Source organism: Diadema setosum, chromosome 20 (assembly GCF_964275005.1).
Source record: "Diadema setosum chromosome 20, eeDiaSeto1, whole genome shotgun sequence".
Taxonomy (NCBI): Eukaryota; Metazoa; Echinodermata; class Echinoidea; order Diadematoida; family Diadematidae; genus Diadema; species Diadema setosum.
In genome coordinates, this window is record NC_092704.1 from 25501568 (window position 1) to 25516421 (window position 14854).

A 14854-nucleotide genomic window follows, 5' to 3' on the forward strand; every position below is an offset into this window, starting at 1 on the left:
TCCACGAAGTTCTGCACGAGAACAGCGAGCTGCGGGCAGAAAACGACCAGCTGCGAGAGCGCGTGGCCGTACTGGAACGCTTGCACGGGAAGGCACGTGAGCAGAATGACATTGGGGCAATGAATCCAGAGAAACACCCGGCGTCTGGTGACACAAGAAGGATGCCTGAACGGCCAGGAGGTAAGCCTCTGTTTTAATATGAACTGTAACAGGGGATAAAGTGATGTACAATGTTCATACTGGAGCAAAGGATTTTAAAGGAAACTAAAACCCAAAGAGCAATGTGGAGTGAGTGAAAGCAGCAACATTAGTGGAACACATTAGTGAAAGTTTAAGGAAAATCGCACAATTGATGCAAAAGTTTTTTAAAGTTTTGGTGTAGTACAACTGTAATCACTTGATAAGGAGAATACTAGATAGAGTTCATGATGTCATATGTGGACAACAATCATAAATGGGAAAATATGAATAGAATCCCACAAGAATTAATTTTTCACAAAAATGACACATTACATCAACTTGATACTGACATATGTAATGGGTAGTAATTATTCCCTCTGCTTTCTGAAAGCGGTTAGTCAAGTGCTCTTACATTACGCTAGAAAAGTGAAAGCATGTTGAAAATGTAGAAAAGTGAAAGCATGTATGCAGAATGATGTATGTGTGCCATTGACGAGACTTACATTGTTTTGCTAAGTCAGTTGATGCGGTATTAACAACGTATGTTTTTATCTGTGCAGATTATTCTTAGAAATAAGGGGTCTAGTAAAATGAGTGTGCATGAATTGTTAATGCTGCTGCTCCTTTTAGGGTAAGATATGAAGTATTAAACAAAAGTAGAAAGAACTCTATATTTACTGGAAAAAAACGGTTACATGTAGATACATTGTTTTGCCATCTTATGGCCACGCTGCTTCAGTTTAATGCATATCACTGTGTCATGAAGACATGTTCAACTTTGAATTCTACAGCCTTCCTATTTTAGACTTTTTTTTTGCTGTTCAAAACATTGACATTTTCTTCATTTTACTTCACTCCATTATGCAAGCAAGCCATTATGAATATGGTGTGGAATTGTACTCTAAGGGGGGTATTGTGGCACAAGCCTCATGTCTTTTCCAACATGTCTCATCCTGTTTCATATCATACATGCATCCATTATGGAAAAGGAGAAAGTCATCCTGTAATGTGATTCAATATCTTTTAACCCGTGAATTCTTATTACATCATGTGTTATATCACATGTGCTTATCCTCCATGAATTATGCCTCGTTCAGCCTCATGGAATTATGAGTGTCTGTGCAGTGTATGCATATCAACAGGAATTAAAAATACAGATGATAATCCAGCATAAATTTAATGATTTTTCTTTGTCTTGTTCTAAAATGCCATAGATGTCATCTGGCACTCTTTCAAACAGTACTTATTTTTTTCTTCTGATGCTGATACTATTTGTTTAAAATATTTTGCGAGGACGCAGCCTATACAAAGTAAAATGGCGCCCCCATAGCATCATTGCATCAAGTAGCTCTCTGCAGTTTGAATTTAAGCAGATGCAAAAATAGCCCAGAACCGACGCAAGGTCAGTTCTTATAAGAAAATGTGCACATGCACAGAGCAGGTTTTTTTTTTTTTTTTTTTTTCCTCTGAGCATTAGAGATGATTGCCTTTGTTCTGTACATCATTTGCATTTTGTAAACTTTGCCTCATATGGTTAATTATGCTTTTGTTTCATGGTTTTCAATTTGAAATAATCATTTTCCATCTTCTGTGTTTCAGGAGATTTGCTAGGTAAACAAGGAGCGGGGAATGAGAAGCTTGCAAAGCCGATGCAGACAGAGTCGATGGGCAACGCCAACAGTGGCCACAACACCCGACAGGGCCATGGCCATGGCAACGGTAACGGTGCCCGGGGAGGCGGAGACTCCGGCGGGATGGCAAAACAGACGGACTCCGTCGGACACGCCGTGGTGGACAAGCCGATGATCCAGTTGCACAAGGAGAAGCTGGAAGGAGGAGGAGGAGGAGGAGGGGGCGAGGGGGAGTGGAGCGAAACCAGCAGGCTGCTTCAGGAGGAGACTGGACGCGGGAGGACGGGGTCGGGAGGAAGGGCTAGCAGGGGAGGAGGTGCAGGAGGAGGGGTGAGAGGTGGAGGAACTGGAGGGAGAGGTGGAGGGCGAAATCACGGACAGTCAGACATCAAGGTGGGTTGCAAAGTGGATTTCATTCCTTCGTGTTCTACTGAATGCTTCGAATACTGTAAACGTCAGTATTTTTGCGCAATTAAGTTTTCATGCTCAGTGGCTCAAGAACATTTCTATACCCGACATCTACAGTAATCCCCGTGTGTCATATTTTCTGTATATGGCTGTCTACAGAAATGATTATTTGTTTTGTAATATGCACCAATCCAAGTACTTTCAGAGTTATGTATCTTAAATTTTTTGGTTTGGTTTGTTTTTAATGGCTCTGCCACTTAAAGGAGACATTACGTTTTCAGATTGTCCATCCTTCTCTGTCCATCTGTCTGTAATAGATTTCGTGGACAATGTAACTTTAGAACTATTTGAGGTAGCCAAATGAAACTGGCATATGAATGTATGAGTGCACAAAGCTTTGCCCATCAACGTCATGGGTGCACATGCTCAAGGTCATAAGTCAAGGTCAAATTCTAAGATTTCACTTTTTCCCTGTATCTCTGCAATGCGTGAAGGTATTATGAAACTTTCATAGTGTAGCATACATCATGTAGTACCAGATAAAGATTCTCTTGAGTAAAATTTGGGCCGTGAGGTCAAAGGTCAAACACCAACTGAAAATGCTAGAATTTCACTTTTTTTTTTTCTCTCCATATCTTGGATATGGCTCTAGGTATTTTCATGAAACTTATTGCAGAAATATGTCTTGCCTGACAATGATTTTCTCAAGAAATTATGGGTCATGGGTCCAAGGTGAAGGGTGAAAGGTCAGATAAGATGCATAGCTTACACTTTTTAATGCTGACTTTACACTTAGTCTACTTTTTCCATGCTTTTGAAATGACATGGTGTATACATCTATTGATAATTAAACTTGGTATATACATGTATCACCACACAATGATTCTGAAGGTAAATATTTGGGCTATGGGGTCAAAGGTCAAGTGAAAATTCTCAGATTTTACCATTTTCTCCATATCTCATACATGGCTCAAGATGTCTTCTGTACGGGCGCGGCGATACGGTGCAATTAACTCGCCAAAAGCATGACCTCGAAGCCTCATTTGCATAAAGTAGACAGCTTGTGTACGCAAAACTGCTAGGGAAGTGTTGCAGGACAATTGCAATATCTCACCTCAGAAGCCATCAGATGCTTAAATCTATACAGCAAATTGAAGAAAAAACTATTCTCAAACTCACTCAGATGTCATTTATTTTGGGTTTTGTTGAGGATAAACATGTCAAAATAACGTTGAAACTTAGCTTCCAAAACAGAAAATTTGGTCTCAAAACAAGTGTTATTTTTTCACATTTTCCTTCATTTCCCAAAAATAAAACTTCGGTATATGACTTATGGTAGTATACCCATACTGTGTTCCAAATATCATTTCTGTATCATTTGGCACACGGATATGTCCAGAAAAAAATCGAGATCACTGTCACTTGTGACCCATGTAAAATCCATAGCGTAAGCAGTAAGCAGTCTGATGTATCGGTTTTCGTGCTGCTTGAAACAGTTGAAGCACATTGCAGGGTTCCTCTCTTGCCCACTCACCACCCTGTGGACCAAAAACTGAACCCTGCGCCGAACCTGATACCGCTGATTGGCTAAGCATGCACTGACCAGTAGAGAACGCATGCACAGGAGGATGATCTAGTTGTGCATGTCCAGTATTTTCTCTTAAATTGGGTTGTCTCTTTACTCATATTTTCACCTAACTACTAATTGCGCCAACATGAAACTTTGCAGGTAGTGAGTCTGGTGTATACAGACTAGCAATATGTTAATCAAATGTATATTCATGCTGGCACAGACTTATGTCCAGAAAAAAATTGTAACCCTTTCCCACGGTTGACTCAAACAGAAAAACACACATCTCGAAAGATATATCAGCATTTTTGCCCAAAAATCATATGAAGGATGATATAGTATCTATATTAGATATATGTGTGAAGTTCAAGGGATTTGGTGCTAAAATAAGGGAGATACAAGGAGGTGAACTTTCGAGATTTTTTTGTCCTTCCCTCCGCACAGTGCGTCAATGACCGTTACGAATTCAAAAGCTTTGGCCTCTTATCAGTGAGTTAAAGATAATATAAAGTTTTGGTACCTCAAACGTTTCCCTGAATTTCCTTGTCTTAGTTTGTGTTTCAGGTTAAAGTACCTTTCATATAACTAACACTGTGAGACTTACTCGCCCCAAAGTGCTCTCATGTCTTAGTAATCATGCAATAATGGTTTTGTACCAGAGCCGCCGCCGTACGGCGGCGAGGTAGTACACGTATTGTACGAAACCATTATTGCATGATAACTGCAACCAGCAGCGTGCAGCCCCATACGCATAGCTAACTGCGACCAGCAGCCCCATACGCATAGCTAAATGGGGCTTTACATTGTAGCATCCAGGATCATGACAGATTTAGTATCGCGGGTAAATATCAACTTAAAATCCAAAAATTTCTTCAATTTGAAGACTTACCAGTTAAGTTGAAGTATTGAAAACAGGCTTCTGGCAACGTTTGGTTTTGCCAATAGTCCCTTTCTGTTCGAATTGATGACTGAATGTGACTCGGTCGAGAGGACCTTGGGAGAGCTACACTGAATTGACGGCCAGCGCATGCGCACACAAACATCTTATCAGTTCATGGATTTGAAATTTGTGCGCATGTGATGTATGCGTAATATGCGCTGGCTGTAGTATTCAGTGTATGTAGCTCTCCCAAGGTCCTCTCGACCGAATCACATTCAGTCATCGATTCGAACAGAAAGGGACTATTGGCAGAATCAAACGTTGCCCGAAGCCTGTTTTCAATACTTCAACTTAATTGGTAAGTCTTCAAATTGAAGGAATTTTTGGATTTTAAGTTGATATTTACCCGCGATACTAAATCTATCATGATCCTGAATGCTACAATGCGAAGCCCTATCACGCTATGCGTATGGGGCTGCTGGTCGCAGTTAATTGCATGATTACTAAGACATGAGAGCACTTTGGGGCGAGTAAGTCTCACAGTGTTAGTTATATGAAAGGTACTTTAACCTGAAACACAAACTGAGACAAGGAAATTCAGGGGAACTTTTGAGGTACCAAAACTTTATATTATCTTTAATTGCACCGTATCGCCGGGGCTGTGTAAGACTTTGTTTATAAATACATTTATTACTAGACATTGATTCTCTGAAACTTTTATGCCATTACTTTAAGAGCAAGGGTCAATTTGGGGAAATGTTGGGATGCTGAAATTTCACTAGTTTCTCCATCTTCCTTAAGTGCCTCAGAGTATCATCATGAAACTAGGTATGTGCATGTACATACATTGGACAAATGTTATGTGATGAACATATGTAATATTGCTCTGTATTGTTTCTGATCCCCTTGCCAGGTACTGGTCCCCGCGGACTGCGGAAACTTCCTCGCCGACCACATCTCTACCAGCGACATCAGCCCGTTGTTGATGGACCTTGGCCTGTCATATGTACAAGTGGAGGACCTCCGGTCCAAGCACCAGCTAAACCTGCGCGAGATGAGAGTGGAAGGCATCATTGCAGCCCTGTTGAAGCTGCCCCATAATGAGCAGCTGCCAGGCCTAATAGGTGCGCTGATAAATAGAGGGCTGAGGAGGCAAGCTGAACTCTTCTGTGAACATTTTGGCCTCGACTTGGTGTTGATATCAGATCAGTGCAGGGGTAAGTGGTCCCATCCTCCTCCCACCTCCTCCCATCCCATCTTCCGTGACCCTCCTTTCCCTTTTCTCTGCTTCTATTCCCTATTCTCATAGGGATCTTTTGCATGCATGAGTTGTGACTCCTCCAGGCAAGCACTCAACATCGTGTATTGTTTGTCAAATCAGCACAATAATGATAGGGTGGTAATTTTTTTAGTTGTTTTGTGTGCATCCAAATCCATATGATGCGGGTTCAATTCCTGAGGCTACTAGCTGAGCACTGTTGTGTGTAATCATACTGTCCCCTCTGCTAAGAGGCAAAACAAACAAACAAACTTGTGTGTTTGCCCATTAAGTGTTGTGGGAATTTAGCTGCACGAGTTTTCCTCTTCTGATTACTAAATTAGCATCTCTGATTTTCACTGCATATTGTACTGTATACAACTTATACATAGCAAGTCTAAATTTTCGCGAATCAGGACTTCCCAACAATTTCGCGAGTGATAAAATTTGTGATTGTAGAGTACAATGAATACCGAACAGAGAAATACATGCATGCACGTCACATTCACGTCGGAATCAGAGTTAGTATTTTTGTGTGTTTAAATTCGCGAATAGCACCTGATTTGCAAAATTCACAAAAATTAAAAACCTCGCAAAATATTCGCCATATACAGTATCCGTTTCCCATAGACAACTGCCTGAGTATAGGCAGTACTGGTCTTCAACAGGTTAGGCTTGCTCATAATCAGAAAGAAATTTACTGTACGAGCTGAAATTTTCGCGTACAGATATTTTCGCGAATTGCTACTTGGCGGACATTTTCACGTGTTGTTAATTTCGCGGTTGCGAGGGTCTAACTGAACTAAGTTATTCGCGCGTTGTTATTTTCGCGGTTCAAAGGTGATTCACGAAATTCGCGAAAATAAAACCACCGCGAAAATTTCAGCTCGTACAGTACAAAATAATTAATGATTTGAGGGACATACAGGAAATTCAATTTAAGTCTATTCTAAACATATGTTGTCAAACCATGAGAATCATATTGATATTCAGCAACTTGTTAGATGCTTTTGAAAATTCTGTATTTGAAACAAACAATTATAAATGAACAATACGGGGCTCAAATAGAAGGTGATCTTTCGCTATGCCTTATGAAAAAAGGCAATAACTAGTGAATTCAGATATACGTGTGCAACTATGTATGTTATACTTTGAAAAGTAAGTCTATAAAATCAAGATAACTGCCTGTCTGTCAATTGTCATGAAGATCTCCACTGAAAAATAAAAAAAGAAAATTGTCATTCAGCATGAAATGAATAACCAGTTATGTTGTTTTTTCCTCTTGTGTAGGTCCATCGTCAAATTCACAGCGAGTTGCAGGTAAGTCCACAGCTACATTTAGTTCTCAGCCTCAACACCAAATTTCTTACATGGAAAATTTGCTGATTGGAAGTGGTAGTTTGAGGAACTCTTGATAAACATCAAACGACATGTGTGCCACAAGTTCAAGCATGTGATCTCATGCTAGATTTCATACTACGTATGTGTGTCAACGAGGAGCAAGAGATTGTTCTTGTATTTGTCAGTGTTGCATGTACCCTTTGTATCTCCTGCATGTCACTTTTGAGAGCAGCAGCACTACCCGTCCGCACACCGCAGAATCACCTGGAAAAGGCGCTGCAGCCATTCCTCCAGGATGCCCACAACCTGCCGGCGCTGACCTGCCAAGTGCGCAAGGGGCCGGCGATATCCCTGGACAAGCTCAGCCAGTTCAAGGAGGTCTTCCAGCTATGGAGGGAGCGGGACATTGACATGTTCAACCGGGAGGTCACCGACTGCGTGGCACCCCACTTTAAGGAGGTTAGTGCACAGTACCGTTCTCATGTTTCCACCCCTTGCCCTGGGAATGCTGGGCTGAGTGTATGGGGACGCTTTTTTTTTTTTTTTATACCAGGCAGCCTAATCAGGCCGGGCTTTTTTGGCTATGCTAAATCCGGAAGGGCAGATTCTGTTTGTCAGAGTTTCTATGTATTTCTTTGTTTTTTTACTTTTTTTTTCTTTGTTTTTTTCAATGGAAGTTGTCATGGACCACTTATCTACAATACTTGGCATAGAATCAATCAATCAAAGTGATGAATAGTAAAATAGTGAGGTTTTTATGAGTGTCAGGACAGAGCACTGTTTTCCATGGGAAATGTACACAAAATCACAAAATTTTGCACGTTTTTGGGTGACATGCTGTTCTAAAAGTGGGCGTGGCTTCATAATGGTATGCGCGGACGTTTGGTCTCAAAAGTTGCGCAAGACTTCAAAGAAAAAGGCCAAGAAGCCTCGTGACGAGGTCTTCTTGCGTTGCGCGAAATGTCAAGGGGGCGGATTCCCCCCGGCCTGATTAGGGTTAAAGCAGCTTACTTGAGGTAGCTTGATTTTTAAAAAAAGGGGGAAAAAAAGGAGGCAAAAAACATAATTACATGTGCTTAATATGGTTTCATTGATTCCATTGTAAGGTCTGGCCATCAATAGACAGAACATGTTTTTTGCCATGTCAACCATGAATTTATATAATTCTTGTCTGAATTCACCAAGTTTGCATGTTGATTAGTAAAACTGCACAGTAGTCTGTGAAGATGCCCCCCCCCCCCCAGAAAAAAGATAGAAATTAAAAAAAAGCTTAAGTACTATAGGATACCAAACATGAAATTCCTTCAATGTTAGTCTGGGATTGTGCTGTCATAGGTGAGAGCAGACTTGAAGTCTTATGTGATTCAGTGCCTATCTGCTCTGAGTGATAGATTCAATTTGCCGTGAAGTCAGTATGAAATTGTAAAATTCTTCTTAGTATTGAAGTGAATGTATCTTTTGAAATTCACTCTGCCCTTGGACAGGAAGGGGGCAGGTATGGGAGATTGGTCAAGATATTGTCTGTCCTCTTTCTAGATTTTCCCCTCTGTATCTTTGATACTGCAGATAAATCAGAATGGAACAAGTTCAGGGGATAGGAAATACTCGTACACGTGTCACTGTAAGAGGGGACTTGATGAATCCTTTTTCATGTGTAGCTGATGAATTAAAGATCAGATGAGTAATTTTTCGGGGTTCCTGACGCCTGTTGCTTTCTTAACTTCGGCAACATCGCTCTGTGGCGTGTCTGCTTTGCAATCAAATGGCTCAGGTAATGGCAGGGGTTTGAATCCATGTGAGTCTTTTGGAGCTGTGTTGTGTGTGATCATGCCATCCTATCTAGTAGGGGCAAAACATTCTGCGCCCCCCCCCCTCCAAAGAAAAAAGATAGGACGTAAAGCGGCGGAGGCCCTGTGTCTTGGGGAGTCACAAACCATGCATGTAAAATACTGTAAAAGTGGAAATTTTATGCTGTTGAAATTTTGCACATTTTGCGCAACTAGACACTAGTGTGATAATAAAAGCACACTAATATTTTTGTTTGCGATATCCTTGTTCCAGTACGTGATGTCTTGATTCCACTGAAAAAAAAAAAACCAAGTGAATCTTGTCTTACCCGACAGAGCGTGAAAACTTACTCATGCGAAAATATCCACTTTTGCAGTATATCGCAGCAAAATCATTATTCTGCTTCCAGCAGTGATGGTTGAACACCCACAGTAACAGTGCTCTCTTCAATTAAGGAGCATCTGAGCATTGAAAACATGCACATACAATCAAACAAAAAACAAACACTGAAGCCAACCAACCACCAAACCTGACAAAAACATTTTTCTCTTTCCTTTGCTCGCCAGGAGCTGGGTGGTTCCAACCTACGCCTGTTCCGAGTCTTAGATGCCTGGGCGGCGGTCGAACTGGAGCGCTCTTCCCTGCGTGGTGGGATCACAGAGAGAGATGTAGAGTACCTGGCGAAGGCATGCCGGAAAATCAAGGTGTACCATATACTGCGCAAACACCTCAAGGATGGTGTTGCTGGTAAGTGTAACATGTTCGTGTTTCCACTGAATGATAAGAACTTGAGCTGATGCAATGTGCATACAAGTTGAAACAGCACTGTAATTATCGAGAAAGCTATCAGAATCGCATTGGATTAAAAAACAACAACACCCGCGACCAATTATTGGATAGGATGTTGCGAAGCTAGGTTAGATTAATCTGATTTCAGTGTTGATTTTAATATCTGAATCAGAGAAATACTGAGCCTCAAATATGCGTGTGTGTTTTGTATTAGAAATTCATTAGGTTAGGCATTACAAAGCAGTGTAACCCTGTCCAGTCAGACCACTACAATGTACATTTCAGTAGTGTTGGTCTACCGACCGGGGTAATACTGTATACGCTATAATTTCCACGTACATAAATTTTCGTGAATTGCCGCTGTCACACATTTTCGCGAGTGGTTAAATTCGCGATTGGGGGACCAGAGAAAATATGAAGTGGCAAAGAAAGTGTGAATTTTCAACTTACTAGCAAATAAGAATGATACTAGTTATACACTGCATGGAAAAAAAAAAACTTACCAAACTCTGCGAAGTTAGAATTCAACATTTTTGAAGTGGTTTAGTCCATCGCGCTAGATTTCTGACGAGTGGTACGAGGGGTACGAGTAAATTCAGCGGCAACCAGCTGGAGCATACAAAGCCCCCGCCCCTAAAGTTGACATAGGTTACAGTACTTGTAAAGACGAAGCGGCATGCAAACGCAAGAGCTAGTAGTAGTACCTGTAATCAAGGGTGACACGCCGCGCGTTTGTAACATTGTGGCGCAATGAAAAAAAACAACAAAAGAAAGTGGAATTTCTCACAGAAATAGTATTGCGCCGTCTACTGTACTGTGCGAATGCTACTTACAGCGACTTGGCTGTGTATACTAGTAGTTAGACGTGGACGTGCTATATGTACGTAAACAAGCTTAGCCAGTATGGTCTGTTCGGTAAGCCGTGACATGGTGTACTAATACTGAAATGTTCGTATCATCAAGGCATGGGATTCATTTTGGAAGGTAATATTTTCGCGTGTTGTTAATTTCGCGAAATTCGCGAAAATAAAACCCACGCGAAATATATAGCGTATACAGTATGTGAGGCCGAAAGGTCGTTCGTGCGTGACAGACGTTAACTCTGGAATGCATTGCCACTGTGATCCTGTGCTGTGGACACACTCGCTTCATAGCTGTTTTAACCCTTTGTGTGTTTTTGGTGCCAATTGGCACTAAAAAAACCCCATAGCTGTGCACACAGAGTCTGGCGCAGAAAGGCTTTCAATTAGCTCCTTGGGTGGAATTAGCAAATCGAATATGGCCATTTAGATTTTGGAGATTATGAAAGTGATTGTGAGTTGGTCTAAAATGACAATGATGATGATGATGGTGATGATGATGATGACTGTTATCATAGTTATTTTTCATTCATGAATATAAAGGTCCAGCAATAGCCAGACAGACCTATCTACGAGCCATCCCTTTCACCCTCAAGAATCAGCTGGTTCAAGAGCTTGACGTAAAAAGAGGAGGTGAGGAGAGTTATATAATTCATTCTCTCAGTTTGCTTTTCTGATTCAGATGTTTTAATACCTGTGCCACGAAGTGTCGGGAGAGGCATTGGCCCGAATTCACGAAGGTGGTTCAAATGAAACCATGGTTTAAACCACGGACAAAAACCATGGAGCGCCAAGTGAAGCATGGAATATTTCGTTACGAAATCAGTCATTTCGTCGATGAACTGATTATTTTTTAACAAAATGACAACATTTTGGAACTAAATGAACATTTGATCCACGAAACAATGATTTAGTTAACGAAACGGTCATTTTGTCGACGAAATGACCAATTTCGTAATGGAATATTCCGTGCGACACTCGGCGCTCCACGGTTTTTGTCCATGGTTTAAACCATGGTTTCATTTGTACCACCTTCGTGAATTTGGGCCATTATGTTTTCGAGTTGTCAATCCGTCCATTCATCTTACTGTCTGTAATCAATTTTGTGGACAGCATAACTTAAAATCCTTTTGAGGTATCCTAATGAAACTTGGCATACAATTTATACTATGTATGAATGGATGAAGTTGTGCCTGTCATCTTGTAGGTGCACATACACAAGGACTAAGGTCAAGGTCAAATTCTCAAAATTTCACTATTTCCCCCATATCAAGTTAATTCCGCCTGAAGATTCCTCTTGCTTCCACATGATGTACATTGAATAGACAGTATACAAAACGTACAATGCACAGTATGTACAAAGCTACCTGTTTTCAAACACAACCTATTAGATAGTTTTAAACGCTAGCTGCCGGTGGTAGCCATTTTTACTTCAGCGGCTTAATTTTCAAGAAGCATCTTCTGAACTACCTTTCACAACATTTGGAATCGGATAGAACAGTCATGCCTTCTGGATAAAGATATCTAAAGATCTAAAGATTTAAAGATATCTAAAGAAGGTAAAAGTTTCCATGAGAACTAGACATAAAGTGAGGAAGTTGTGGAATTTTGATCATAGTTTTTTGCACCTTAACCCTCCTGAAAGTACCACCATTCAGTTTATCGGCTTTAACTCAATTCAATTCAACTTTTGCATGGAGTCAAGTTGAACTGTAAGGATTTTTATATGTATGATATTTTGCGTGCAGTGTGATCAGAGACCCAACCATATATGTATGACTTTCTTGTCAGTTGTGTGTGTGTATTAAAGTGGAACACCACTATGTGTTTGAGTAGTCATTTATGCAAAAACAAAAGCAAAATAGAACAAAATAGAATGGAAGAAGTTTTGTTGTGTATGAATATGAAGAAAAATCATAAATATGGAGGTTTTAGGAAACCATGCTATGTGCATATTAGACCATAAGTTGATGATACCATTATGGCTTCACAAAAACTCCTTGAACCTCAAAAGCCCCCTGGTAGCAGCAGTTTTGCTGGAAAACACAACACTTTGTCATTGTATTGTGGTTCTGTTGGCCCCATGTTTGATTCCATACCAGCACTCAGTGCTTCCCTAGTGGTTGCATAGATTGTATCATCATTGAATCCCGATTCGTGCTCTTGACATTTTTCTCCAGACGGCAAAGATTGGCGGGCCCTGGCGCAATTCGTCGGCTACAACGACAAGATCAGACTGTGGCAGCAGAAAGACAGCCCAGCGGAACTGGTTTGGGAGACGTGGAAGACAAGGAACGTGGCCACCGTGGGGGCACTGTACGACTGGGCTGTGAACAACGAGCGAACCGACTTGGCAGCGGTGCTAGAGGCAGAATGAAGAGAACTCACACAAATTCTCTCCTCTTCATTTCTTCTTTTCTTTGTGGCAATATGGGAGAAACGCCCCACCCCAACTGAATTGTGGCCCTGCCTTGTTCTTTGTCTTGCCTTCATTTTATCTCGAAACACCGGTCCAACATGGAATCCTTGTTTCCCAAGGCCGTCATCATGCAGGGGATGTTCATGCTCTTAAGTAGGGCGTGAGAGAAATCCCCCAAAGGAGAATCACAAAATCAAAATGATGCCAAATATTACAAACTCCAGCAAGATTACCTCTGCAGAAGTGCCATTGAGTTCTCCATACTGCAAAATGCTACTGTCAGGACAGAGCACCAGCATACCTGTTTGTACACATTAGCAGGTTTCATTTTACATGGCACTCCACACTGTCTGAAGGGGTACATCTTTTCAGTTGCACTCTTTTCTATACTTTTCAGACTCATTCGATGGTGTCTTGTTCGCATTGCATTATAATTGGCGCAGCTGTGATAGTGCCAAACCCCCAGAAGTGATATATTCATTGAAATGTGTGTGTGTTTGCATGTGTGCATGTGTGTGTGCATGTTAGTAAACTGTAGAATCCAATAAAGAGCTATATAAGAGCAATATTATACATATTCTAAGTCTACAAATCATCAATTTTTGAGCTGCACTCCAAAAGATATTTTGGGCTGTGCTGTATAGTCTAGAGTTTCAGATTTTTCTTGGGAATTCACAAATATAAACTTTTGTTTCTTATCAGTTACCCAGGTCAGGGTGCTCAGATTATATTCTTTTCAAGGCTTTCAAGAACCTGACAAGTTCAATCACACACAGGAGAGGCACATGTTCTGAAAAGAGGGGCTATTAAGGGAAGATCACCGCATCAGACAAACTGAGGCACAATTCACTGCCATCCAGAACTCTGGACTTACAGACTAGCAGCCAACACACAAAAGTGTAATGATCCTACAACACTGACTCTTTGGTTTTGGTTGAAAAATTGAAGGACGCAGTTATCTAGTCAGTTTATGCTAATGGTCGTGCTGCTTGTGCAGGAGGTGGTCTAAGGAAACTGAAGAAAATAATACAGACTGTACAAGTATTTTATTTCTTCACCCAGTGAAGGAAATGAAATTCTGCGCAGTGACTGAGACAGCTTGTTGAGAAAACAAACAAACAAACAAACAAACAAACAAATGATATTTGAAGAGAGAGATGTACATGTACCACATTTCACTTCTTGATGATCTACTTTAGAGAGAGCAGTGTGTTGCAAGGTGGAAAGTACATGAAGAGTCTGCCTCTTTGGAACTATCTAGAGAAAAAGTGATGTGCTTTTAAAAACATAATATTCATCTCATTGGTTGCAAGGGAATTGTATATTGTATTCCCTTTGCATTCTGTGTTTGATATGTAAACCTTTGGTACCACCATGCCATGCATAGTATTTGAGGATCAAACCTCGCTTGACGGATGGATAAGGTAAAGTGACATCGAACATGTGGTTTTCTGCTCAGCCGTTAGGCTATTCTCGAACTATTGTACGCAGCTCTTTGCGCGTCGTGTTTGTCATGCCTCACTTGTTCGATGGCGTGCCAAGTTTGCATGTCTTTTTTCCACTCCGATAACATTGGTTCAGACAACCTTTGATGTCAAGTAGGCTGGTATACTTGTTTTTTTCATTTCTTCGTTCATAGTTCCTCTCAGAGAGACTGAGCAAGTGGATTTGTAATCTCCCTGTTCAGTCTTCAGTCTTTTTAATCAGTGAAATTTGAGTTTGCATGCATG

The 14854-nt window shown here is 40.9% G+C and overlaps 1 protein-coding gene across 1 annotated transcript; it reads left to right on the forward strand.

Moving 5' to 3' along the window:
* The first annotated feature begins 96 nt into the window (after positions 1-96).
* Positions 97-13461, forward strand: LOC140243930 (uncharacterized). The gene is made up of 8 exons (XM_072323600.1): positions 97-180; positions 1780-2204; positions 5583-5886; positions 7218-7251; positions 7496-7727; positions 9623-9803; positions 11249-11338; positions 12886-13461. Exons 1-8 carry the CDS (start codon positions 120-122, stop codon positions 13080-13082), a joined length of 1524 nt encoding a protein of 507 aa, XP_072179701.1. The 5' UTR covers positions 97-119; the 3' UTR covers positions 13083-13461.
* Positions 13462-14854: the final 1393 nt, after the last annotated feature.